This window comes from Oncorhynchus kisutch, linkage group LG20, assembly GCF_002021735.2.
Source record: "Oncorhynchus kisutch isolate 150728-3 linkage group LG20, Okis_V2, whole genome shotgun sequence".
NCBI lineage: Eukaryota > Metazoa > Chordata > Actinopteri > Salmoniformes > Salmonidae > Oncorhynchus > Oncorhynchus kisutch.
In genome coordinates this window covers 22,027,816-22,055,123 of record NC_034193.2, presented here as the reverse complement: position 1 = coordinate 22,055,123, position 27,308 = coordinate 22,027,816, and the positions used below count along the sequence as shown (strand labels likewise).

General features: G+C 42.0%; 2 protein-coding genes across 3 annotated transcripts in view; one reads left to right on the top strand and one right to left on the bottom strand.

The window, feature by feature from the left end:
• cluap1 (clusterin associated protein 1) overlaps window positions 1-2,939 on the bottom strand; it is a 29,131-nt gene extending 26,192 nt beyond the window's left edge. For both annotated transcript variants that reach the window (XM_031799008.1, XM_020454229.2), the window contains exons 1-2: window positions 2,818-2,939; window positions 2,482-2,552 (exon numbers count right to left, since the gene is read on the bottom strand). In XM_031799008.1, the coding sequence (XP_031654868.1) occupies window positions 2,482-2,503 (22 nt within the window). In that variant the 5' untranslated portion in view covers window positions 2,504-2,552; window positions 2,818-2,939. The remainder of the gene's footprint in view (window positions 1-2,481; window positions 2,553-2,817) is intronic.
• A 16,630-nt stretch (window positions 2,940-19,569) lies between these two features.
• On the top strand, window positions 19,570-26,539 carry LOC109865218 (glucagon receptor). Its single transcript, XM_031798857.1, has 10 exons — window positions 19,570-19,838; window positions 20,254-20,360; window positions 20,615-20,771; window positions 20,971-21,130; window positions 21,224-21,284; window positions 21,395-21,464; window positions 21,681-21,772; window positions 21,974-22,112; window positions 22,226-22,267; window positions 25,059-26,539. The coding sequence occupies exons 1-10, from the start codon at window positions 19,587-19,589 to the stop codon at window positions 25,128-25,130; spliced, it is 1,152 nt and encodes a 383-aa protein (XP_031654717.1). The 5' UTR covers window positions 19,570-19,586; the 3' UTR covers window positions 25,131-26,539.
• The last annotated feature ends 769 nt before the right edge of the window (window positions 26,540-27,308 follow it).

Here is a 27,308-nt window from a genome sequence, read left to right as displayed (position 1 = left end):
TCTCAAATGACTGCCTCGCCTAGTTTACCAACTACTTCTCAGACAGAGTTCAGTGTGTCAAACCAGAAGGCCTGTTGTCCGGACCTATGTCAGTCTCTATGGGGGTGCCCACGGGGTTCAATTCTCGGGCCGACTCTTTTCTCTGTATACATCAATGATGTCGCTCTTGCTGCTGGTGATTCTCTAATCCACCTCTACGCAGACGACACCATTCTGTATACATCTGGCCCTTCTTTGGACACTGTTAACTAACCTCCAGACGGGCTTCAATGCCATACAACTCTCCTTCCGTGGCCTCCAACTGCTCTTAAATGCAAGTAAAACTAAATACATGATCTTCAACTGATCGCTGCCCGCACCTGCCCAACTGTCCAGCATCACTACTCAGGACGGTTCTGACTTAGAATATGTGGACAATTACAAATACCTGGGTGTCTGGTTAGACTGTAAACTCTCCTTCCAGACTCACATTAAGCATCTCCAATCAAAAACTAAATCTATAAATCGGCTTACTATTTCGCAACAAAGTATCCTTCACTCATGCTGCCAAACATACCCTCATAAAACTAACTATCCCACCCTTCCTTGAATTCGGCAATGTCATTTACAAAATAGCCTCCAACACTCTACTCAGCAAATTGGATGCAGTCTATCACAGTGCCATCTGTTTTGTCACCAAAGCCCCATATACTACCCACCACTGCGACCTGTATGCTCTCGTTGGCTGGCCCTCGCTTCATGTTCGTCGCCAAACCCACTGTCTTTGCTAGGTAAAGCCCCGCCTTATCTCAGCTCACTGGTCACCATAGCACAACCCACCCGTAGCAAACGGGTGGGTTGCCTATTCCTCCTTTGGCCACCCTTCCTTACAGTTCTCTGCTGCCAATGACTGGTACGAATTGCAAAAATCACTGAAGCTGGAGACTCATATCTCCCTCAATAACTTTAAGCATCAGCTGTCAGAGCATCCCACAGATCACTGCACCTGTACATAGCCCATCTGTATTTTGCTCCTTTGCACCCCAGTTTCTCCACTTGCACATTCATCTTCTGCACATCTATCACTCCAGTGTTTAATTGCTGAATTCTAATTACATCGCCACCATGGCCTATGTATTGCCGTACCTCCCTAATCTTACCTCATTTGCACACACTGTATATAGATTTTTTCCTATTGTGTTATTGACTGTACGTTTGTTTATTCCATGTGTAACTGTTGCACTGCTTTGCTTTATCTTGGCCAATTCGCAGTTGTAAATGAGAACTTGTTCTCAACTGGCCTATCTGGTTAAATAAAAGGTGAATATATATATATATATATATATATATATATATATATATATATATATATATATATATATATATATATATATACACACACACACACACACACACACACTTAAAAAATATATATATATATACACACACACACACACACTTAAAAAAAATATATATATATATTTTTTTAAGTTTGTAAATTATGTCTGAGAGTTGGAGCGTGCCTGGCACAAAAACAAACTACAAAATGTGTCCGTCTGCTTTGCCTAATATAAGTACATGTTAGCGATTACATTTACTTTTGATACTTAAGTTTATTTAAAACCAAATACTTTTACTCAAGTAGTTATCTTCTTCAGGCTAGGGTCATTTTTTTTATCAATTTCCACCTGACTGACGTGCCCAAAGTAAACTGCCTGTCACTCAGGCCCAGAAGCCAGGATGAGCATATAATTGGTACTAATGGATAAAATAAGGGCTGAGGTTAACACAGGTTGAAGGCTCATGCATTCTTCGGTTCGGCTGGCAGCTAGCCGAACGAGTGTGCATGCATACTTCCTTATTATAGACCATCACCTGGAAAACGAGGGGGGGAAAGCAACAATAGTACTGTTTGTCCATCTTGATACACTGTTCCTCAAAATAGTCAGACTTAATCAAAGATAATTTATTAAATCTGTAATTCAATTTGACGTTTTTGCCGTAGAGATCTTAGTCGCGCAATTTTACATCAAATTTTTTTTCATAGTATTTCTCAAGTGGAAAAAAATACATGAAAACAACTCGAAGTTGTCATAATTGAATGACAAACATTCAATTGAAGAATCCCTCATGTTGACCAATGACCGACGAAGGGGCGTAGACTTCGACTTGCTTATAGAAAAGATGTGGTTTGTTTTCATTAACGTAGCTACACAAAAGCTTCAAAATTCACAAAAAGTGACTTTAGGTGATGACGATTATCTATTAGAACTAAACGTATAACATTTCTTAAGCCTTTGTTTACCAGACCTTATTTTCGGCTTTAATCTCATACCCCCATTAAATTCCCTATGGCATTAACTAACGAGACACGGCGGGCATCCGCGTTATTAGTGCCTACAAAAAGACGCCATTACTATTACTCTCTATTACAGACATTAATAGCGAAGATATTTATAACTCCTCTTCTGCCTGTGGTAATAGCTAGCTAACGTTACTTACTTCGTAAGTCTCTAAAGGACATCGTTTGTTCGTGTTGTGGCACTCAATCAAACAAGGAAGTCTTCTGGATCCTGAGAGATTTAAGAAAAATCAGATACGGCGTTATGCTTCCAAAGTCAACGATTCAACTGTGGTGGCATCATCACTAACGTTACTTTAGCTAGCCAACTACGTTAACATGAGCCAAATCAGAAACACGACAGCCCGTAATGTAACTATTTACATTAACTATACACTTCGAGCAATACACCTAGTTGATATATTTGCTGCATAATGTTCTTAAAAGTTGCACACTATAACACAATACCTTAGCAAGGAAGTTTAAACACGATTTACCTTATCTTGGGTGTTAGATTGGTTCGCTTCTTCTATGAGGTATAGCTTGTTAGCTATCTGGCAACAACAAAAAATATGCTTGCCCGTCTCTATGGAATCCAATACTACGGAATCATAGAGGAGACAAACCTGGCGGTTTTAATGGAACGCATTCTCATAATTTAGCTAAAAATAAGTTTGTAGCTGGAAAAATGATAATTTCGTTATTATTATAATAATCAAGTTTATAGTCGATATAGTTTAATTGTCATCACGTCAGCTTTGTATAGCCAAATAGCCTTTATAGGTTAATTATATAGTTGGTTGAAATCAAATCAATTCTATGCTTAGATTATAGGGGTTTTGAATTTACATTGCATGCATTATAATAATTGGCCTCAATCCCTAGAATATTATATTTCAACCGGGTATCAGCTGTCGGTATTGGTGCACTCATGGTACGTACGCAGTTTTCTGTATGTATAATGCTGCCACTGGACTGCTACAGGTGCACTGCATCTCAGCGCCAGTCTTTCGACAAGAGGCAGCATCTCTACTTGAAGGTACAGTATATTTATCTACTCTATATATTGTACTCTATTTTATGTACCATGTTTGTTTAGCTATGTATTAAACTGTTCTTACTTTATAGTTGATGTTGTAAAGGTAGGTTACTGTTGGCAAACTTTAATGTGACGTGCATATAATCAATGTTCTTCAATATAAGAACATTGTGGGCACTTGTAAAAAAAATATATATATAATAATGGATGGTGGACTACAGCAATTAAGAATGGATCTGTTGTTGATTAAATTATATACCGGCATAAATACCCTTCATTGCAATGAAAATATGATAATTCCTTTTTATTTGCGAGGGCAGAAATATACCTATTTGCTTGTGAAAATGTAATGTTTTTGCGAGGGCAGAAATATAATAAATTCTACTGTATATAGAATAAATTATATTTCTGTGCATTTGCTCTATTCTGTTTACCTTTTGTTGGTATCCCACTTGATGGTATGTACAATTTCACAAAGTTTATGGTATAGTTGCAATCACAATTTGTTTGATTTACTGAAACCTACTGAAATATAAGACTACTGAACTACAGCAGCACCTGCTTTTTATGAACAAATGATCTCATTGTAAATGTGAACCTGTGCGGACTCCATAGGTGTTCTTTTGTTTTGCCTGTTGTAATGCCATTATTAAGGGTTTGAAGTTGTGATTACCGCTTATTATAATCTTTTGAGTTGAAAAAAAAGATCTTAAAGAAGTTACAGTCATGTGAAATACAGTAGAATAGACCCGAATACAATGTAACTTTATTGTTCATTGGTACTTTGTTTTCTCAGGGTATGTGTAAAAATGATTGACACCCCTGTTTTCAATACCTTTTCCATACCTCACCTTGCAAGTATAATGGCAATAAGCCTTTATCTAAAATGTTTTATGAGTTGGAGACAATTCCTCTGTACAGAATCTTTCCACATCCTTGATATGTGCTTGGAGTTATTGTCTTGCTAGAATATCCAATGTTTTGGGCCAAAAAAATCCTGGTACTGGGTAAAGTTCATGATGTCATTGACCTTAACAGGGACCATAGGACCAGTGGAAGCAAAATAGCATCATAATATATTTTCTGCATTCTCATTTCAACATCAAATCCACCACTGGCGTGCGTAGCCAAAGAGCTCTATTTTCACTACCCTCAACGAGGTAGGTAGAAACAGCAAGCATACAGTTTTCAGGGGCAAAGCAGAGAAGAGGAAAAGCCTGAAAACCAGATGCTTCCAGTTTATTGCGTCCCCACTCAGGTGTTTCTATATTATACTGAACAACAATATAAACGCAACATGTAAAGTGTTGGTCCCGTGTTTCATGAGCTGAAATAAAAGAGCCCAGAAATTGTCCATATGCTCAAAAAGCTTATTTCTTTCAAATGTTGCACACATTTGTTTACTCCCTATTAGTGAGCATTTTTCCATTGCCAAGATAATCCATCCACCTGACAGGTGTTGCAAATCAAGAAGCTGTTGAACAGCATGATCATTACACAGGTGCACCTATGCCACTTTAAAATGTGCATTTTTGTCACACAACACAATGCCACAGATGTTTTGAGACTGCAGAAAGGTGTGGCTCAGTGTGGCTCAGTTGGTAAAACATGGCACTTGCAACACCAGGGTTGTGGTTTTGATTCCCACGGGGGACCAGTATTGGGAAAAAGTATGAAAATGCATGCACTCACTACTGTAAGTCGCTCTGGATAAGAGTGTCTGCTAAATGACTCAAATGTAAATGTAAGCTGTTGCAAGAGAGTTTCTCTGCCGTAAGCCGCCTCCAACGTCATTTTAGATCATTTGGCAGTACATCCAGCCGGCCTCACAACCGCAGACCACATGTAACCACACCAGCCCAGGACCTCCACACTCAGCTTCTTGACTTGCAGGATCGTCTGAGACCAGCCACCCGGACAGCTGATGAAACTGTGGAACAGAAGAATTTCTGCACAAACTGTCAGAAACCGTCTCAGGGAAGCTCATCTGCGTGCTCATCATCCTCACCAGGGTCTTGACCTGACTCCAGTTCGGGGTTGTAAGACTTCAGTGGGCAAATGCTCACCTTTGATGGTCATTGGCACGCTGGAGAACTGTGCTCTTCACCGATGAATCCCGATTTCAACTGTACCTGGCAGATGGCAGACAATGGCGTGTATGGCGATGTGTGGGCAAGTGATTCGCTGATGTCACAGTTGTGAACAGAGTGCCCCATGACGGCGGTGGGGTTATGTTATGGGCAGGCATAAGCTACGGACAACAAACACGATTGTATTTTATCAATGTTAATTTGAATGCACAGAGATACCGTGTCGAGATCCTGAGGCCCATTGTTGTGCCATTCATCTGCCGGCATCACCTCATGTTTCAGAATGATCAAATCTAATTTTATTGGCCATATGCACATATTTAGCAGATGTTATTGCGGGTGTAGCAAAATGCTTGTGTACCTAGCTCCAACAGTGCAGTAGTATCTAACGATTCACAACATTACACACATCTAAAAGTAAAAGAATGGAATTAAGAAATATATAAATATTAGGATGAGCGATGTCGGAGTGGCATTGACTTAAATACAGTAGAATAGAGTACAGTATATACATATGAAATGAGTAAAACAGAATGTAAACATTACTAAAGTGACTAGTGTTCCATTATTAAAGTGACCAGTGATTCCATGTCTATGTATATGTGGCAACATCCTCTAAGGTGCAGGGTTGAGTAACCGGGTGGAAGCCGGGCTAGTGATGGCTATTTAACAGTCTGATGGCCTTGAGATAGAAGCTGTTTTTCAGTCTCTCGGTCCCAGCTTTGATGCATGTGTACTGACCTCGCCTTCTGGATGATAGCGGGGTGAACAGGCCTTGGCTCGAGTGGTTGATGTCCTTGATGATTTTCTTTGGCCTTCCTGTGACATTGGGTGCTGTAGGTGTCCTGCAGGGCAGGCAGTGCCTTCTTCACCACCTTGCTACCACCCCACACTGTTGCGCCTTCTTCACCACACCGTCTGTTTGGGTGGACCATTTCAGATAGTCAATGATGTGTACGCCGAGGAACTTGAAGTTTTTCAACTTCTCCACTGTGGTCCCGTCGATTTGGATAGGGGCGTGCTCCCTCTGCTGTTTCCTGAAATCCACGATCAGCTCCTTCGTTTTGTTGACATTGAGTGAGAAGTTATTTTCCTGACAACCACTCTGCCAGGGTCCTCACCTCCTCCCTGTAGGCTGTCTCGTCATTGTTCGTAATTAGGCCTACTACTGTTGTGTCGTCTGCAAACTTGATGATTGAGTTGGAGGTGTGCGTGGCCACGCTGTCATTGGTGAACAGGGAGTACAGGAGGGGGCTGAGCACACACCCTTGTGGGGCCCCTGTGTTGAGGATCAGCGAAGTGGAGGTGTTGTTTCCTACCTTCACCATCTGGGGGCGGCCCATTAGGAAGTCCAGGACCCAGTTACACAGAGCGGGGTTCAGACCCAGGGCCATCAAGCTTAATGATGAGCTTGGAGGGTACTATGATGTTGAAGGCTGAACTTTAGTCAATGAACAGCATTCTTACATAGTCCTCTTGTCCAGATGGGATAGGGCAGCGTGCAGTGCGATGGTGATTGCATCATCTGTGGATCTATTGGGGCGGTATACAAATTGAAGTGGGTCTAGGGTGTCAGGTAATGTAGAGGTCATATGATCCTCAAAGCACTTCATGAAGACAGAAGTGAGTGCTACGGGATGATAGTCATTTAGTTCAGTTTCCTTTGCTTTCTTGGGTGCAGGAACGATGGTGGACATCTTGAAGCAAATGGGGACAGCAGACTGGCATAGGAAGAGATTGAATATGTCAGTAAACACTCCAGCCAGCTGGTCTGCCCATGCTCTGAGGACGCGACAAGGGATGATGTCTGGGCGGTAGCCTTGCGAGGGTTAACACACTTAAATGCCCTACTCATGTCGGCCACGGAGAATGGGACCCATAGTCCTTGGGAGCGGGCCGCTTCAATGGCACTGTGTAATCATCAAAGCAGGCGAATAAGGTATTTAGGCCTCCAGAGTGGTGCAGCAGTCTAAGGCACTGCATCGCAGTGCTAGAGGCGTCACTACAGATCCGGGTTCGAATCCAGGCTGTGTCGCAGCCGGCCGCTACTGGGAGACCCATGAGGCTGCTCACAATTGGCCCAGCATTGTCCGGGTTAGGGGAGGGTTTGGCTAGCCGGGATATTGCGCTTTCAATTTGCGCAAATGCTGCCATCTATCCACGTTTTTTGGTTTGGGTGTATTTTAATAGTTACACTGGGAACAACATCCTCTACAAACTTCCTGATTAATTCAGTCACCGTGTCAATGTTATTCTCAGAGGCTGCCCAGAACATATCCCAGTCCGCGTGATTAAAACAATTTTGAAGCATCGATTTCCGATTGGTCAGAACAGTGTTAAATAGACCTTAGCACAGGCACTTAAAAAAAAAAATCTGCCTATAGGAAGGGAGGAGCAAAATGGAGTAGTAATCTGATTTGCCGAAGGGAGGTCTGGGGAGGGCCTTGTAGCCATCCCGGAAGGGGGAGTAACATTGGTCAAGTGTTTTTGTCCAGCAAGTACTAGAGGCAATGTGTTGTTAGAACTTCGGCAGCGTTTTCCTCAAATTTGCATTGTTAAAATGCAGGCAAGGATCTGTACACAATTCCTGGATTCTGAAAATGTCCTTGTTCTTCCTTGGCCTGCATATTCAACAGACAGTCATTGAGCATGTTTGCGATGCTCTGGATCGAATGTACGACAGAGTGTTCCAGTTCCCACCAATATCCAGCAACTTCGCACAGCCATTAAAGAGGAGTGGGACAACATTCCGCAAGCCACAATCCAAAGCCTGATCAATTCTATGCAAAGGAGATGTGTTGCGCTGCATGTGGCAAATGGTGGTCACACCAGATACTGACTGGTTTTCTGATCCACACCGATACTTTTTTTTAAGGTATCTGTGACAAACCGATGCATATCTGTGTTCCCAGTCATGTGAAATCCATAGATTAGGGCCTAATGAATTTATTTAAATTGACTGATTTCCTTATATGAACTGTAACTCAGTAAAATCTTTGAAATTGTTGCATGTTATGTTTATAATTTTGTTCTATGTAGGTTACTCTAACACAAGGTTCACAAATATAGAGTCAAGAAAAAGTATGTGAACCCCTTAGAATTACCTGGATTTCTGCATAAATTAGTCATAACATTTGATCTGATCTTCATCTTAGTCACAGCAATAGACAAACACAGTGTGCATAAACTAATAACACACAAATTATTGTATTTTTCTTGTCGATATTGAATACATCATGTAAACATTCACAGTGTAGGTTGGAAAAAGTATGTGAACCCCTAGGCTAATGACTTCTCCAAAAGCTAATTGGAGTCAGGAGTCAGCTAACCAGGAGTCCAATCAATGAGACAAGATTGGAGATGTTGGTTAGAGCTGCCCTGCCCTATAAAAAATACTCACAAAATGTGAGTTTGCTGTTCACAAGAAGCATTGTCTGATGTAAACCATGCCTCGAACAAAAGAGATCTCAGAAGACCTAAGATTAATAATTATTGACTTGCATAAAGCTGGAAAGGGTTACAAAAGAATCTCTAAAAGCATTGATGTTCATCAGTCCATGTTAAGATAAATTGTCTATAAATGGATAAAGTTCAGCACTGTTGTTACTCTCCCTAGGAGTGGCCGTCCTGCAAAGATGACTGCAAGAGCACAGTGCAGAATTCTCTATACGGATAAGAAGAATCCTAGAGTGTCAGCTAAAGACCTACAGAAATCTCTGGAACATGTTAACATCTCTGTTGATGAGTCTACAATATGTAAAACACTAAACAAGAATGGTGTTCATGGGAGGACACCTCGGAAAAACATTGCTGCACGTCTGAAGTTCGCAAAATAGCACCTGGATGTTCCACAGCGCTTCTGGCCAAATATTCTGTGGACAGATTAAACTAAAGTTGAGTTGTTTGGAAGGAACACAATACAACGTGTGGAGGCAAATAAGGCACAGCACACAAACATCAAAGCCTCATCCCAAGTGTAAAGTATGGTGGAGGGAGCGTCATGGTTTGGGACTGCTTTGCTGCCTCAGGGCCTGGACAGCTTGCTATCATCCACAGAAAAATGAATTCCCAAGTTTATCAAGACATTTTGCAGGAGAATGTAAGGCTATCTGTCTGCCAATTGAAGCTCAACAGAATTTGGGTGATGCAACAGGACAACGACCCAAAACACAGAAGTAAATCATAAACAGAATGGCTTCAACAGATGAAAATATGCCTTCTGGAGTGACCCAGTCAGAGTCCTGACCTCAACCTGATTTAAAATGCTGTTGCATGACCTGGAGAGCGGTTCACACCAGACATCCTAAGAATATTGCTGAACTGAAACAGTTTTGTAAAGATGAATGGTCCAAAATTCCTCCTGGCCATTATGCAGGTCTGATCCGCAAATACAGAAAACGTTTGGTTGAGGTTATTGCTGCCAAAGGAGGGTCAACCAGTTATTAAATCCAAGGGTTCACATAGTTTTCCCACCCTACACTGTGAATGTTTACGCGGTGTTATCAATAAAGACATGAAAACGTGTAATTGTTTGTGCGTTATTAGTTTAAGCAGACTGTGTTTGTCCATTGATGCAACTTAGATGAAGATCAGATCAAATTGTATTACCAATTTATGCAGAAATCCAGGTATTCCAAAGGGTTCACATACTTTTTCCTGCCACTTGTAAGTGGCCCATGTTTTAACAGACTGGAATGGATTCAATGGAATGGTACTAAACACATCAAACACGTGGTTTCCATGCGGTTAATACCATTCCATTGACTCCATTCCAGTCATTATTATGAGCCGTCCTCCCCTCAGCAGCCTCCACTGCCGTAACATTACCAGGAAATGAGCTCAAAGTTATGTTCATTTAGGAAATCTGTTCCCAAGTATTCCCACGCATAAATATAGAGACATATGTGATCATATCCCAAATGGAATCAAGGTTTGAATGTTTATTTTTTTTGTCAAATACTATATCTGTTTCGGATTCTTGCGTCGAATTTGCAGTGTACAAATTATTTATAACTATCTTCCGGCCCCTGGACCGTCCGCTCAAGGAAAAATCGTCTGACTGCTGAATGTAATTGGGGACCCCTGCTCGAACACATACTGCTCAGGGAGCACACAGACATCCACGGTCTTTTGCTATTGTGTCACTCAACAGACCCAAGAGTCTTTCTCTCCATAGGGAACCATTGTTTGAGCTGCCACTGGCAATGACTGTGAAATTGGTCCTGCCAAGAAAGTAAAATCACTAAATGTGATCTGCCAATCTCAGTCCACCAGTGTGTGCTAGTCTGGAGCCCGAAGAGGGTTACTGGTGAGGGTAGGTTCCAGGGTCTGCAGGTGTTTGTCTGGCACAGTGATGAGCATTGTTCCACACAGACTAACTGACTGACTGACTGCAGGGGAGGTCCACTGAGGATACTCTTACCAGCAGGAGTGGATATTATGTCACCACCCACACAAGTTATGTTGCCACATTCAATTTATCAACAAACTAGCAAACAAATAAGCAAGCAAAACAGTAACCCCCCCATCACATTGCCACGGTGGTTATGCACACTCTTGTGTTTTGATTGACTAAGAAATACATTAGCTTTTAGACCTCTTGAGGATTACCTGGGTTTTCTCCTACTGACTCCTAATAGGACCGAAAGGCTCTGCTGGAGCTGGTCTTGGAGCGGGTCTTTTTTTCTTTATTTTTCTTTCATGTTGTCTTCACAAGTGCACCATTCCTTATCTACTGTAGCCTTATCCTGTCGTTGCAGGGATTGAGTTGCTATGGTGGCAATTGAACGGTATTGGAGGTATACAAAGCAATCAATGCAATGCAGGTAAAGAGACGCCGCGAGAGAGGCCAACGTGCGGGCACCCTGACGACACTACGTTGGCGAGTAAATAAACCGCCTTTACCCTCCGCTCTATTGGCTAACGTACAATCACTGGAGAACAAACTGGACGAGCTCCGTTCGAGACTATCCTATCAACGGGACCTGAAGAACTGTAATAGCCTATGTTTCAGTCGTTGCTGGACATGGATAATATACACAGAGTGTGCAAAACATTAGGGACAGCTGCTCTTTCCATGAAATAGACTGACCAGGTGAATTCTGGTGAAAACTACGATCCCTTATTGATGTCATTTCAATCAGTGTAGATGAAGGGGAGGAGACATGTTAAAGAAGGATGTTTAGGCCTCGAGAAAACCGAGACATGGATTGTTTATGTGTGCCAATCAGGGGGTGAATGGGCAAGACAAACTATCTAAGTGCCTTTTGAATGGGGTATGGTAGAACTGCAACGCTGCTGCATTCTTTTACAGTCAAAAGTTTCCCGTGTGTATCAAAAATGGTCCCCTACCCAATGGACTTCCAGCCAACTTGACACAAATTTGGGAAGCATTTGAGTCAACATGGGCCAGCATCCCTGTGGAATGCTTTCGAGACCTTGTAGAGTCTGTGCCACGACGAATTGAGGCTGTTCTGAGGGCAAAGGGGGTGCAACTCAATATTAGGAAGGTGTTTCTAATGTTTTGTACACTCATTTTGTACACTCAGTGTACATCAAGATGTTTTTTCTATGCATTGGCAGGACAGAACAGCAGCTTAGGGTAAACTCAAGGGGGGAGGTGTGTGTCTCTTTGTTAAGTACGTCTCAAGGTTCTGCTAGCCTGAGTTAGAATAACTCATGATAAGCTGTAGAGCATACTATTTTCATAGCTGTCTATTATAGCTGTCTGTATAGGGATATAAGCAAACAAGAAAATGCTAATCTAGAGGTTGCGTTCCTAGTAGCTGGTGATTTTAATGCAGGGAAACTGAAATCCGTCTTAACTCATTTCTACCAGCATGTCACCTGAGCAACTAGTGGCAAAAAAACTCTAAATCCCTTTTACTCCACTCATACAAATGCATACAAAGCTCTCCCTCACCCTCCATTTAGCAAATCTGACCATAACTCTGTCCTCCTGATTCCTGCTTGCAAGCCAAAACTCAAACAGGAAGTACCAGTGATGCGCCCAATATGGAAGTGGTGCGATGAAGCAGATGCTAAGCTGCAGGACTGTTTCACTAGCACAGACTGGAATGTGTAACAATACCCACTGCTGCTGTTCTCTCTGTTTCTTCCCCTCTTACTCCCTCCCAGAATGATGCGCTTTAGTGTGAAAAAACCCCCGAATCATATGGTACATCAGTTTGGGATTAAACAAGTGTTTCAAAGGTGTGCAGGGGTAATTATTGCCCTAGGATATAATGTTCTCCTAATGTTCTCCTAAGTGGGGTAAGTGGATATCTTGCTCTGTTTGTTTAGAGATTTCCCTCTTTGAATGATAGATTGATGAATGGCCATATTTGCAGAGCATATGAAGGAGGATGACTCATTCCTATTTATAATAAAGTATAATAAGGTTTCTCAAAGTGTGCTAAAAACCATCTGTGATGATTGAAGGCTGACACTGATCCATTTATGGGTCAGAATATATGCTATAGCCTTTTGAGGCCCTCAGGCAACATTTTGTTGGGGGGGGGGGGGCCTATCATGCCAAATAATGACCCCCTGCCCAAGGTGTCCCCCTCCATTACAATGGTATGTGTTAGTTGAACATTATTCATTGTTGTAGCCTAGGACCAACAATGGGTACATACAGTACCAGTCAAAAGTTTAGACACACCTACTCATTCAAGGGCTTTTCTTTATTTTTACTATTGTCTACATTGTAGAATAATAGTGAAGACATCCAAACTATGAAATAACACATATGGAATCATGTAGTAACCAAAAAAGTGTTAAATTAATCCAAATATATTTTATATTTGAGATTCTTCAAAGGTGCCAACCTTTGCCTTGATGACAGCTTTGCACACTCTTGGCATTCTCTCAACCAGCTTCACCTGGAACGCTTTCCCGAGTTCCCACATATGCTGAGCACTTGTTGGCTGCTTTCCTTCACTCTGCGGTCCGACTCATCCCATACCATCTCAATTTGGTTGAGGTTGGGTAGTTGTGGAGGCCACGTCATCTGATGCAGCACTCCATCACTCTCCTTCTAGGTCAAATAGCCCTTACACAGCCTGGTCAAGCATTTCGCTACACTCACATTAACATCTGCTAATCATGTGCATGTGACAAATAAAATTAGATTTGATTTGATTTGGTGGTGTGTTGGGTCATTGTCCTGTTGAAAAACAAATGTTAGTCCCAATAAGTGCAAACTAGATGGGATAGCATATCGCTGCAGAATGCTGTGGTAGCCCTGCTGGTTAAGAGTGCCTTGAATTCTAAATAAATCACAGACAGTTGCTCCAGTAAAACACCATCACACCTCCTCCTCCATGCTTCACGGTGGGAACCACACATGCAGAGATCATCCGTTCACCTACTCTGCGTCTCACAAAGACACAGCGGTTGGAACCAAAAACATGTTGAAACATGTTCTCAAATGCCATTGAAATGGCAGCAGCGGTTTGACAACCAGCATATTCATGAGCATGCAATACGACTTTCCTCAGTACGAAATCCTCAACGACCCACTGTGCTGTCAGACTCAGGATGCTTATGAGGCTGAAATCGCTGGTCCAAATGTCAGTCGTGAAGCTAATAGCAGTGACGCTATTACTGTGTAACTCCGTTAGGGCAACATCTGAAAAATAGCCCACTTGGTAGTGTGTACCGGTGCTCGACCAGTCAGCGAAAGCCAACATCACCCACGACAGAGAACGGTTGATTGTAAAGGGCAATGAATTCCATTATCTTGGCATTAATGGATTTCGCTTTGAGTTGTCTCGCTGAAATTTTCTTCCTCTTTCAAATGACTGCTCGACTTGTTGACTGCTCGATCCACACAGCAGACATTGTGGACTAGGTTATAAATGCTGTGTTGCACGTGATGCGCAACATTTTACATGGCGTCATTACATCATGTACCTACGTTATATAGGTATGCACATCAGCTTTGACATCGGTTTTGCACATCTGCGTTAAATTAGACATTGGGCCGATACCGATGTTGGCATTTTTAGCTAATATCGGCCAATTCCGATAGGATCACTGATATATTGTGCATCCCTAGTTAACAAGGTACCTAAAAGTAGTTTGAAGTATTGTTTTCATCTTATTAGCTAAACAAAACTACTTTAAACAGCAAAACTGTCCTGGGAATCAGCTTTGTTTACATAGTGGGGATGAAAATAACATTATTTTGGCTGTAATTATCTGTTGATATAGCAACAGACGCTAATAGTTTATCAAATTTCATTGTGACGCAAGGGGGGACTATTTGGTTAAAATAAAATAAAAATGTGTGACACCCTCTTGACGTCGGAGAAACATTTGATGTTTTAAAGTTTTTACACATTACACTACACATTCTACACAATTCTTTCTTCTTCTCAGTTTTCCAGACAATTTGCTGAAATTATACACATTTTGCTATGGGTTGGAAAAAACATTTAGCAATTTTGTAACTACTTTCTTGCAATTCTACTTGTTTTGCCATGGGGCAGACAATTCTTTTTGGCGTTTTACAGCTAATTTGCTGCAATTCTACACATTTTGCCATGGGGTGGAGAGAAATTTTGGCAGTTCTATAGCACGTTTTCTGAAATTAGACACATTTTCCCATGACTTATGCCATGTTTGAGTTTGAGTTTAAGTTTATTTTTATTTTTACAGGGACAGTGCACATTAATCAACATTTCAGTAAAAGTGCCGGTTTTAGCCAACCGGCTAATTTTCAACCGCAGTCCCTGGGAATGTTAATATAATATTTGAGTGAGAGTGACTAACAAAATCATTGGAGACCCCATGGAGGTCAGGGCCCCTGGGCACGTGCCCGGTCAATAATTTGGCCATGATTACTACAAGTTTTGATACCTGGGTAGACTAACCAATCAAACATGTTTTACTGAAGGACTAATTGAGTGACTGTCAGTGACTGACATAGCAAGCGGAAAACTGCTGACGCACAACCAAATTTTGAAATTGCACCTGTTGTATTCTACTACTTTAACGCTCAACAGTAAGTTGAGAACCCGACTGAGTTACTAAAAAAAGTGTTCTTGACCTCACAGAGAGCGCTCATCCCCCGAACAGAGATGAGTTGGACCATGGGAAGCATGGCCCTGACCTGCCTACTGCTGCTGAAGATGCTAAAGGTGAGATATGAACAAAATACTGTATTGAGACTGTATCTGTCACATGCAAATGTTGTGTTGTTTTGAGCAGAACCATACAGTCGTGAGTGTTGTTGAGCGTGACACACCTTAATAGCCAAAGTGCTATCAAGAGCCACTTATAACTGTTGGACACTGTAGAGTACAGTGAGTGTACAGTGTACAGTGAGCTGAGTCTGTACACAGGAAACACCTATTGTTTAATGGTTGGACTGTGGTGAGACAGAACGTAGCTACTGTCGTACAGAGCAATACATTTTTAGCTGCCCCCTTTCATTCATTCATTCAATCATGTTTTTGAAATCCCACTAGATGGCAAAAGAGAAGAAGGCTATTCCATTAATGTTTTGTTTTTTTCCTCTTCCAGGTGGAGATGGTCGGTGGGAAAGTCCTGGAGGAGACCTACATGAGGTGGATCCACTACAAAGACGAATGTGTGAAGATGATTGACTATGAGCCATTTCCTCAAGGTAAGAACACAACTCGACTCAAATAGATTTGGCATTTAGAAGTGGTTCCTTGGTAAACTTCCCACAGTCTCTCACACAACTGGGAGTAGAGTGCCATAAGTCTGGCAAGCAAGACTAATTAAGGATAAAATAGGATTGGTTCCATTGGCATATTTTTTTGTTGTTGTTGTATATTGTGAAGTAGGCCAGAAGGCTTCTGGTAGAACAGTGGTTTCCAACCTTTTTGGATTACTGTACAACCAACTGAATTTTGCCCTGCCCAGAGTAACCCTGATAGACATATACAGTGCATTCGGAAAGTATTCAGACCCTTGTACTTTTATCACATAACTTTGTTACAGCCTTATTCTAAAATGGATTAAAACATTTTTTTCCCTCATCAATATACACACAATACCCCACAATGACAAAGCAAAAACAGGTTTACATTTTTTAGTAAACATTTATTACAAATGTAAAAATGAAATACCTTATTAACATAAGTATTCAGACCCTTTGCTATGAGACTCGAAATTGAGCTCAGGTGCATCCTGTTTCCATTGGTCATCCTTGAGATGTTTCTACAACTTGATTAGAGTCCACCTAGGACTGTTGCGATGACCATATTACTGCCACACCGGCGGTCACGAGTCATGAAAGCAGTCAAATTCCATGTGACCGTTTAGTCACGGTAATTAGGCTTCTCCAAGCTCTGATGCTGCTCATGGTCATTAGTACCCTACCAAACTTGCCAACTGCCTGGTATTCAGCACTTTTGTCCCTATAATCACTCTAACATCAATGCAAATGTTATTAAAAAAATCAAATCAAACACTTCATGAGAGCCCATGAGGTCATGTTGCGCAACATTTCTATAGGCATGAGAAAACAGAGTGATGGCCTCTATGAAAATGAGGAGGGTCCCATCAGCTTTCTATAGACTTTCTATAGACTTGGCCTACAATTTTTTTCTCAACTTTCCTAATATTAAGCACTATGCGTATCTTTACAACAAGAGTACAGCCTATCTGGCTGGCATGCTATTTAAGATTGTATTTTTTCCCCTGCCCCTGTTTCCAGACAGGTGCATGATAATTGTCCATTCTAAATCAAAGCATATTTCACGCATACAGTACTGTGCAAAGGTTTTAGGTAGGTGTGAAAAAATGCTGTAAAGTAAGAATGCTTTCAAAAATAGACATGCTAATAGATTATATTTATCAATTAACTAAATGCAAAGTGAGTGAACAGAAGAAAAATCTAAACCAATCCATATTTGGTGTGACCACCCTTTGCCTTCAAAACAGCAACAATTCTTTTAGGTACACTTGCACAAAGTCAGAGATTTTGTAGGCATATGTTTGATTAAACAATTACACCAAACAGGTGCTAATGATCATCAACTCAATACGTAGGTTGAAACACAATCATTAACTGAAACAGAAACAGCTGTGTAGGAGGAATACAACTGGGTGAGGAACAGCCAAACTCAGCTAACAAGGTGAGGTTGCTGAAGACAGTGTACCGTCAAAAGTCATACACAAGACACAAGGTAGTTATATGGCATCAGCAAGGTCTCTCCCAGGCAGAAATGTCAAGGCTGACAGGGGTTTCCAGATGTGCTGTCCAAGCTCTTTTGAAGAAGCACAAAGAAACAGGCAACGTTGAGGACCGTAGTTGCAGTGGTTGGCTAAGGAAACTTACTGCAGCAGATGAAAGACATATCATGCTTACTTCCCTTCACAATCAGAAGATGTCCAGCAGCGCCATCAGCTCAGAATTGGCAAAAAAACAGTGGGACCCTGGTACACCCATCTACTGTCTGGAGAAGTCTGGTCAGAAGTTGCTTTCATGGAAGACTTGTGGCCAAAAAGCCATAGCTCCGACGTGGAAACAAGGCCAAGCGACTCAACTGTGCATGAAAACACAGGAACTGGAGTGCAAAAAAATGGCATTAGGTGCTCTGGACTGATGAGTTCAAATGTGAAAAATTTGGCTGATGTCCTTGAGTGGCACAGCCAGACCCCGGACTTGAACCCAATCTAACATCTCTGAAGTGACCTGAAAAGAAGATTTTAGTCTGTAATCACTGCCAAAGGTGCTTCAACAAAGTACTGAGTAAAGGGTCTGAATACTTAGTGTGTAAATGTGATATTTCAGTTTTTAATTTTTTATACATTTGCAAAAGAAATCCCCCAAAAACGTTTTGCGGGGTATTGTGTGTAAATTGATGAGAATTTTTTATTTGTTTTCATCAATTTTAGAATACGGCTGTAATGTAACAAAATGTGGAAAAGTCGAGGGGTCTGAATACTTTCGAAATGTGCTGTAAGTTTACATTGAAGTGCAGCTAGTTGTAGTTGCCTATCCTTGATCAGATAGAATTGCCTCGTAAAGGCATTCTAAACACTGCACACACTATTTTGGTCAGTCTGGATGACCAGGCTACAAATGGAACGCTCGTGGTCATGATCTTTCTCTGTCTCCCAGGCTTGTTCTGTAACAGGACGTTTGACCGCTACGCCTGCTGGCCTGATGGTCCTCCTGGGTCGGTGGTCAATGTGTCCTGTCCCTCCTACCTGCCCTGGTTTGACAAAGGTGACTGACTTTTTAATTTAAAAAAAATCTACATTGTATTGTCGATGGTCATCTATTGAATTGTGATATGATGTCACAGAATAATACCCCAAAATATATTGACCTATTCATAAAACGTATAAAGGGGACATAAAGGGGGTAGCTGTGCTGTTCTAATAATCATATTCATTATGATCTGTTAAGTTCTTCTTTTTCAGAGTAAATTACTCACGAACACTAGAGAAGCTTAACCAAGTGTAATTCTTCCCAAAGGGTACAGCTGTAATTCAGCTGTAATTCAGACAGAAAAACATTTCACACAAGCACTGATATTTAACCCTTTCCCCTAGGCTGAGTCTCCTCCTCCACAACCGAACAGCCAACGCATCCCTGTTGCTAGACAGAACCATAGTGATATCTGTTCTTCCTCACTTCATCTGACCTGACCTCTACCCCAAAGTGCTCACTCCTCCCCAACTCAAGTTTGTCATGGTTATTGATACCAGACTGTGTCTCTTCTCCTCCCAGGAGATCCCTAATGACTAACAATAACATATCCGTACATAATGTAAACATTATACATTACCCTCTCTCTCCCTTAGTGGCATTTGTTAGTTTCTAATCTCTCCACTGTCTCCCCTTCTCAATGCCTGCCACATGTAATCACTTCCCTGCACTCAATACATTCCAAGCTTAGTTGCACCCACTGTATACCTTCCTCTTATAACCCTTAACTTCTGTTGTAGACCCTCAACCTGAGCACTCCATCAGTGACATGAATAAGTAACATTTCATATTCTCAGAACCCAACAGATCTAAATGGCAAAACTGATCCTATTTTAGCCCGCCTACTCTCAGACACAGCTCCAATAATTATGCCAATTCGGAAACATTGTTTGTACGTGTTGCTTTCAGAATAGTGTGTGGGTGTGTGTGGGCACAAGCTGTATGCGTGTTTCTGTGGAAAAATATTTTTGTCTGTGCACTCAATGTGTATGTACTGTATGTTTGTGTGTGTGCACGCATGTGCATGTGTGCGTATGTGCGCACACACTGGACATGTCTGCGGGATGTCCAGTGTCTCAGGGTGTGGTGCTTCGGCGGTGTGGCTCTGATGGCCACTGGGTGGAGGAGGAGGACGGGGAAGTCTGGAGGGACATGTCTCAGTGTGAAGAGGAACAGGAAATCACATCTCAGGAGGTACCTGACAAAAACACTATCTATTGTTTTTTACTTGTAGGTGTTAATGAGCACTGTGCCCCTGAGCTCTTCAGGTAAATCAGCCTTCTGTTCCATCATTTGGAGGGCTGTACTACTGTAAACGTATGCACTCCCTTAACGCAAAACCTTCAATGTTTGTAAGATCTGAAGGGACTGGATATTGTAGGTATGAGCAGTGTAATGATGGCATTTCCACCTTACAGATCTGCAAACATTAATGGATTAAGGCTAAGGGGAAAGGCTAGGGAGCGATTTGGGAACGGCCAACGCTTAAAAAAAAAAAGTTGTTTCTGTCTTTGTCAGTGAGAAGATGTGTATATAAAGTCCTACTTAACATAATCTCTTCTGACATGAGTTTCCATGGTAACGCCGCTCTGCATTGTTTTTTCCACAGCTGTGGTTCAAGCAGTTGATGGTGAGCTTCAGGATGCTTTACACGGTTGGCTACACCCTGTCCCTCTTCACCCTGGTCTCAGCGCTCATCATTCTACTGAGTATCAGGTACACTTCGCCACCACTCTTCAAATAGAAACACTGGTCCACTTCACTCATCTCTACTCCAGTAATCAAGCACTTACATCAAAGTCATATTTACCACAGAAAGCCCAAAAGGATGCTTTGGATGAGCAAGGTTGGTAAGGTTTGTGAGTGTGACTAAACATAAGAACATCTTGAGAAGATTTCTGGGTAGTCTTTGATGGTATTTTTTTGGTAGTAATACTTCTTGGCCATCTGCCTCTATTGTTCCCCATCAGGAAGCTTCACTGCACCCGCAACTACATCCACGCAAACCTGTTTGTGTCTTTCATCCTGCGAGCCGTGTCGGTGATTGTCAAGGACACCATGCTGGAGCGTCACTGGGGCCGGGAGATCATGAGACAGGCCGACCTGGGAGAAATGCTGAGTCACGAGGTGGGTTGTGAGCAGTGAAGGTGGAGCTACCACATTGCTTGTTCCTATCATATTTATTCCTTCAAGTCTGCAAACACTTGAATACCCTTGAATATGGTGACATGATCTGTGAAGACTAGGAGTTGTTTTTGGACTCAGCAAAATGTCATCACTGATTGACCTTTATAGTAATCACCATCTTTACCATCTTTATTTCAAGGCTGCCATTGGCTGCAGGATGGCCCAGGTGGTGATGCAGTATTGTGTTCTAGCCAATCACTACTGGTTCTTTGGAGAGGCCATCTACCTGTATTCGGTGCTCATCGCCTCCGTATTAATTGAGAACAACAAGTACTTGCCTTATATCTGCCTCGGCTGGGGTGAGTAACGTATCCTTTGTCTACATCCAAAATACCACTTCTGCCTTTTATACCCACTGTGTCTTATTAATGATCAATGTCTTTCTTTGTCAGGAACCCCTCTTTTATTTGTCCTTCCTTGGATGTTGGCCAAGCTATTGAGAGAAAACAAAGAGTGAGTGGGTGTCCATGTGTCACCTCAATCAGTGCACACTGCATGGCCTGTTGTTTGCATTGATTTAGAGACAGACGTAAACAATGAATGTCCCAATGTGGTACCCTCAGATGCTGGGCTGTCAATGAAAATATGAGCTACTGGTGGATAATACGGTTCCCCATTCTGTTTGCGTCACTGGTGAGGGCGGCTATTGGCTCTGTTGTTATGTACATTATTGTGTGTGTGTGTGTGTGTGTGTGTGTGTGTGTGTGTGTGTGTGTGTGTGTGTGTGTGTGTATTTGCGTGCCTGTCTGTGTGCATTGTGTTGGTCTGCATATTTATAGCCTACTTGTCATACATGGCTGTGTGTGTGTGTGTTTATTTTTGAAAGATTGCAAATGCTACTGTCAACAGATCAACTTATTGATTTTCATGAAGATTTTGAAGGTGATTCTATCCAAACTACGTGCCAACAATCAGAATGGCTATCCTGACTACAAGCTTCGGTAAGGAAGAAGGACAAGAGTCTGATATAATGATATTACACACAGGCCTCTTCCTTTACCGATGTGGCATCCAATTTGATAGTTGGTGACAGAGAGAGGAGGAAAGATAAAGGGGCAGATTAAAAGAAAGAGGGCAAGACATGCGGAAAATTAGTTGAGACAGTGAGACAAATTTCCTCTCTATGTCCTATCTCCTGATAGCTTGGCCAAGGCGACCTTGACCCTCATCCCTCTATTTGGCATCCATGAGGTCATCTTCATCTTTGCCACTGATGAGCAGACCACTGGCATCCTGCGCTACATCAAGGTCTTCTTCACGCTCTTCCTCAACTCATTTCAGGTGAGGAACCTGAAACCAGGTTACCCAGGTCAACAAACCATAGCCTTGCATTATTACCTAGCAAGTGAAGCCTATCAGTGTTTTGTATTAACCCAAGCATTGTGTCTCTATAGGGATTTCTGGTGGCTGTGCTGTACTGCTACTGTAACAAAGAGGTTTGTAAGATTCTATTGTGTTTTTTTCTGTTATGTTCTATGTTTTTCTATTGTTTTCCATCCATCAAACTCATCACATGCTCCCCCTGAGGTGCCCCATCCTTTCCTATATAAGCTGTAACGCACACACTTACTGCCAACTGCACATCCCTGATTGAAGACTCATTTGGCTACCTCGATTATCTGTGACAATTGCTGTAAACGGTCTCTGGGTTATGGTGTGATGTGAAGTCAGATGGGTCACAAGTATCTGACAGGTTCGCTAGTGTCTGAAAGAAATGTTAATGACATTCTGAATTACTTTAGGAATGGGCAACTACTATTATTAGACTAATGCCTTTTGAACGTCAGACTTGTTCATTCTAATGAGCGGTAGCTTCAGACCCGGCCCCAGGATAAAGTGACTAAAGGGGCAGTTGAAATCGGCGAGGGGGCTACATTTTTGGGGGTGTTCTTGCATTGGAATGATATTGAATTCTGCTGATATAATCACGCTGTTCCACAATAAACATAACGTTCAAATGCTTAGACTCCAAGATCTTTGAGTGCTTTTGAAATCTGCTTTATCAGCATAATGGACCATACCATACAGCTAGCCCGTTTTGGTAATGAATATTGGCTACAAGATAGATAGGGAAATTCATCTATTACAAGCAGCCTATGTGAATGCAGTGATACACACAGTTGTCTTACCAAAATAGTAGTAGCCTAGTTATTCATGCGTGCAAACATAAATACTGAATAACAGTTTGGCTTAGAATACGACACAACTGCGAATGCGAACTAATGAATGAATGAATGAATGCGACCAGAACAAAACAGCGGAACCAAGTAGTAGGCTTAGTAAAGCAAAATGTCAGATCGATAAAGGCATGACACAATCTATATTTAGGCTAGTTACATTAACAAGGAACAAACACATTAAACAAAAGGTGAATGGAGACCCAAATAACCAAAACATAGCCTACAGCCTACTACAGTGAGATGCAGCCATGCACAGCTGTCTTGCCAAACAAATTGGCATATACAGGCCAGCTTCAAACATGGAAAAGCATACTGCTCGCTCATGAGTTCAGCAACAGGTTGTGAATACACTTCTGTGAATCAAATTCGACCCACATAATCAATTAAGCAATGCCAGCCTACCATAAACACGTTTCCAATACGTACAGTTCCATTTACAGCCGAGTAAACCAATAGGCTATGAAGAAAGGCTCAATTTGATTCTGGTTATCTATTTCTATGATGAAACATACTGATATGTAGCTATACCCAGGGGAGTCATTGGGTTCTTACATTGGAATTATATGGAATTCAGCTTGCATTACGCTACACCACAGTAAACATAAAAGTTCAAGAACTGCTTTTGACCAAGAAGTGACAGGTTCGATGCCACGACATCTCGCTGCGCTCCATCAACACCATGGACAGCGCCCTAAACCCTAAAGCAAGATTTTGATCAAAACCAACCAGCTAGATTGTTTCAATCTTACGTTTTCAAAGGGGTTGCAGCTTCCTTGATGCTCTGTGGAATTTCCTGAATAATCGATCAATCGATCATTCCTTGAAATCTTCTTGTGAGATCCCCCTCAAATGCCCGTTGGATGATTTGAGCCTTCCTCGGGTGTAGTGTGTTTGTTCTGTTCTGATTGGACGCCCAAAAAGTCAGTCCATGTTTCAGTGTAGTAAGCATGGTCGGCATAGCGGAAAGAGGCCCAAAGAATCGTTGCAGGATATCAAGTGAGGTCAATTTGTCCTCATTGGAGCCAGAGCGGGCGATTTCAGTCAGAAAAACCTAGCAAACGGCACTGAACTCAGCTTCCACCAAATCTGTTTTGCTTAGATCTGGCAGTGGATTCACCTTTTAACTCGTTTAGAAAGTCATGGCTCTCTGGGTCAAAGGCACACAGGGCCTTCACCAGTTCTGACGTTTCACCAATGACGGTATCCAACGTGCTGAAGAACGGTGTTTTCCACTCAGTCTCTTCTCCTCAGTTCTGCTGGCCTACTGTATTGGCCATCATGTAGGCCTGGAGGTTTGTACTTATATACTGTAACATCGTTGTTTGCTTGGCGCTGGTGGTGGTGCATCAGTGCCACTGGCACTGCACTGTGCCTAAATGGCTTCGAACTCACTGTCACCCCACAGCTTCTTGACACACTCCAATACACTGTGGACCACTTTGACTCTAGAGTAAAGATCCGTTGCTTTTGCTTGGAGTAATTTGAGGAGGGAGAAGACTGAGGATTCTGTGCACCACATGCTGGCTGTAAACTTAAAGCCGGGGTCTGTCACTGTCCTCAGCAACCTTGCAGTCCTCGAGTCTTTCTTCTGTGCTTTAGGAACGCATGCATTTTTGCCTGCTTTTTATGGAAACCAAAAGGAGTCATACCTTACGACCCAGTGACTTCTCATAGCCGCCCTACACACACCACGGCGTTCCCTGTCCATTATGCTGACACATCGCAACGGAGATACAGATCATCTTTTGCGCCAAAGCCCCCTTTTGCCCCCTCGTGGACCTCGGGGCAGGTAGCTTCTTCCATTCTCATGTACAGTATAGTTGCAGATGTCCTCTTTTGCTCTGTAATCGCCCTTCCTGAGTAGAAAAAATGCATCAATTCAACATCCTTTGATTAAAAATTGGTTTTGCAAAAAGACAGGCTATCATTTACTGAGGGAGTAGAATTGTATGAAGAATAGTAGACTGTGCATCAGTGACCAGCAAGGACAAACTCACACATTTCAGTTAAAGGGAGGGAAGAATGTTTTTTCCTCTGTTGGTTGCAGGTGAAGACAGAGCTTGCGAAGAAACTGCGAAGCTGTAGGATGGAGGTGGAGGTGGTGTGCTGTGGACAGTGACTAACCGAGACAAGAGTAGAACCATTCTCCATCGCCACAGTTCCAGAGAACAATGGAGCTTCTACACCACCACCAACAGGAGTCCAGCCTGATAGTCCTCCATCTCCGCAGGCTCAAAGTTCAAGACAGCATGCTCGGAACACCTCCATGACACCAGAGTCTCTCGCTCAACTGCATTGTCGTACCACAACGGCAACCCTGGAGAAGAGTACAGACTGCACACACCTAACTCCTAATGAGACCACGGGGTCTAGTCCATCTATGCAGGTGTCATTCCTCATTCACTTAAACGACCCAGTTGAGTTACCTCCACATGTTGTAAATATTTATTCAGATTAAAGGCCCAAATGCAGCCCTTTTTATCTAATATCAAATAATTTCTGGGTAACAATTAAGTACCGTAGTGTAATAGTTTGAAATTAAAATGTAAAACATTTTTAAAATGACAAAAATAATTGTTTCGCAAGCAAGAAGTTTCAGAGGTCTGCCTAGGAGTGGTCTGAGTGAGGGGTCTAATTGGGGGTGCCTAATGTGACTTGAAAACTAGCTGTTGGTAGAGATGTTTGACACATTTTTTGTTTTTGGTCTATCAACTTATACTGCCTGGGGATGTCACCATGCAAGACAACTCCGCCCATGCAAAACCTGCAGATTGTATTTTCAACGGGCAACTATCAGAAAGTTACACTGATCACATTTTTCCCACTTTTACAGTGTTAGTTTCATCAGCTGTTGTACAATATGATACAAAACATAGGGAAAACTGAAATTTGACTGCACTGGGCCTTTAAGTAAGATATTATTTGTGTGTCACTCTGTTAATGTACAGTATTTTAATGTATTTCCAAATGATGAGTGGTACCGTGCCTAGTGAAAGTCTACACATCCAACTCCCCCATGCCTTAAAATTACATCTAAAAAGGGATGAAATAAATACAAATCCTGTCGATCTACATAACCTACTCCACATTTTCAAAGTTAAAGTAAATTATGGAAAATGTTCCACAAGAAAAAAGAACACTAAATTGCATTTGTGTTAACACCCCAGAGTTAATACTTCATGGAAGTATTTTGGCAGCCATTACAGCTGGGAATCATTTTAAATAAGATCTAACCGGTGTCAAATGGCTAGCTAGATAGTAGCATTTCAGTCTGTGACATCACTTGCTCTGAGGCTTTGAAGTAGTTGTTTCACTTGCTCTGCAAGGTCCGTGGCTTTTGTGTAGCGATAGTTAACTATGCTTCATGGGAGGCAGTTGTTAATGGTTTCAGAGGATCCCTGGTATGAGCCCAGGTTGGAGCAAGGAGAGAGACGGAAGCAAAGACTGTTACATTTGCACAACTCTTAGGGCAACATACACTCAGTTTACCAAACATTAGGAACACCTTCCTAATATTGAGTTGCACCCCCCCCCCCCTTTCCCTCGGAACAGCCTCAATTTGACAGGGCATGGACTCTACAAGGTGTCAAAAACGTTTCATAGGGATGCTGGCCCATGTTGACTCCAATGCTTCCCACAGTTGTGTCAAGTCGGCTGGATGTCCTTTGGCTGGTAGTCCTTTGGCTGGTAGGCCATTCTTGATACACACGGGAAACTGTTGAGCATGAAAAACCCAGCAGCATTGCAGTTTTTGACACAAAACGGTGCACCTGGCACCAACTACCATACCATGTTCAAAGGCACTTTACTGCAAATATTTTGTCTTGCCCATTCAACCTCTGAATGACACACATACACAATCCATGTCTCAATTGTCTCAAGGCTTAAAAATCCTTCTTTAACCTGTCTCCTCTCCTTCATCTATACTGATGTGGATTTAACAAGTGACATCAATAAGGGATAATAACTGTCAGCTGGATTCACCTGGTCAGTCTATGTCATGGGAAGAGCAGGTGTTCTTAATGTTTTGTATACTCAGTGTACATTGTTTTTGTCAAAATTGCTCAAGCTTTGTTAATTAAGGTTAATTGATGGACAGCAATATATAAACCTTCTGGCCTGGACCACGCAGGAACACTCCGCACCTCTTGGAAAGCCATTCTGGTATGTTTGGCATTAACATTTGTGTAATTGAAAAATAAAACTCTCCCAGGGTTAGGTTTTCAGAAGACTAAGGTGGGTTTTCCTCTAACATTTTAGCTGGGTTTTACTCCCTTCATATTTATTTTGATCCTAA

Coding starts and splice junctions, on each gene's coding strand:
- LOC109865218 (XM_031798857.1), top strand. CDS start 19,587: ATGCGTGTTTCTGTGGAAAAATATTTTTGTCTGTGCACTCAATGTGTA. Junction 21,131..21,223: donor TTATATCTGCCTCGGCTGGG/GTGAGTAACGTA, acceptor TTTCTTTGTCAG/GAACCCCTCTTTTATTTGTC. Junction 22,268..25,058: donor ACTGCTACTGTAACAAAGAG/GTTTGTAAGATT, acceptor TGTTGGTTGCAG/GTGAAGACAGAGCTTGCGAA.